This window comes from Diaphorina citri, unplaced genomic scaffold (genome assembly GCF_000475195.1).
Source record: "Diaphorina citri unplaced genomic scaffold, Diaci psyllid genome assembly version 1.1 scaffold43626, whole genome shotgun sequence".
Classification (NCBI taxonomy): domain Eukaryota; kingdom Metazoa; phylum Arthropoda; class Insecta; order Hemiptera; family Psyllidae; genus Diaphorina; species Diaphorina citri.
In genome coordinates this window covers 1-533 of record NW_007420947.1, presented here as the reverse complement: position 1 = coordinate 533, position 533 = coordinate 1, and the positions used below count along the sequence as shown (strand labels likewise).

The 533-nt window shown below is 49.3% G+C and overlaps 1 protein-coding gene across 1 annotated transcript; it reads right to left on the bottom strand.

Annotated features, from left to right (window-relative positions):
* Positions 1-5: 5 nt before the first annotated feature.
* On the bottom strand, positions 6-530 carry LOC108254321 (patched domain-containing protein 3-like; the record flags this gene model as incomplete). The annotated part of the gene is made up of 1 exon (XM_017449329.2): positions 6-530. A coding segment is annotated over one exon (525 nt), but the record flags the coding sequence as incomplete, so codon positions are not given.
* Between the last annotated feature and the right edge of the window lie 3 nt (positions 531-533).

Genomic DNA, 533 nt, shown 5'->3' with positions numbered 1-533 from the left:
TGTAGGGGAACACCACCAAAGTGGCTCTTGCCGTTCATATGTGTCATGGGGTGGAGGGAGGGGTGAGGGATACAGTAGGGGTGGGGGAAGGTCTTCTCAATGTCAGAGATACTCTTCTTGCGTCTGGTACAGGAGCCGGGGCCGAAGATAGACAGAAGCACAGGAAGAAGGAACATACCATGTAGTGCACCGAACAAAATGACCATGAAGATCATCTTGAAGAAGACAAGGAAGATGTAGCTGTCTGCCAGAATCAAGGCGCTTACTCCAAGGATAGTACTCACAGCACCTTGGAAGATGGGAAGTCCTACTGAATAAAGTGCTTCTCGTACTCTCTCCTTGGGATCATCTGAGCTAGAGGACATGTAGGAGTAGCAGATATGAGCGGTGAAGTCCACAGAGAATCCAGTGCACATGATAAGATTGATCATGGAGATAGAGTCCAAGTTGACACTCCAGAGGGCCATGTATCCCAACACACCTGTACCGATGGAAGCAATGGAGAAGGCAACCCACATGGAGCAGAGGATGTT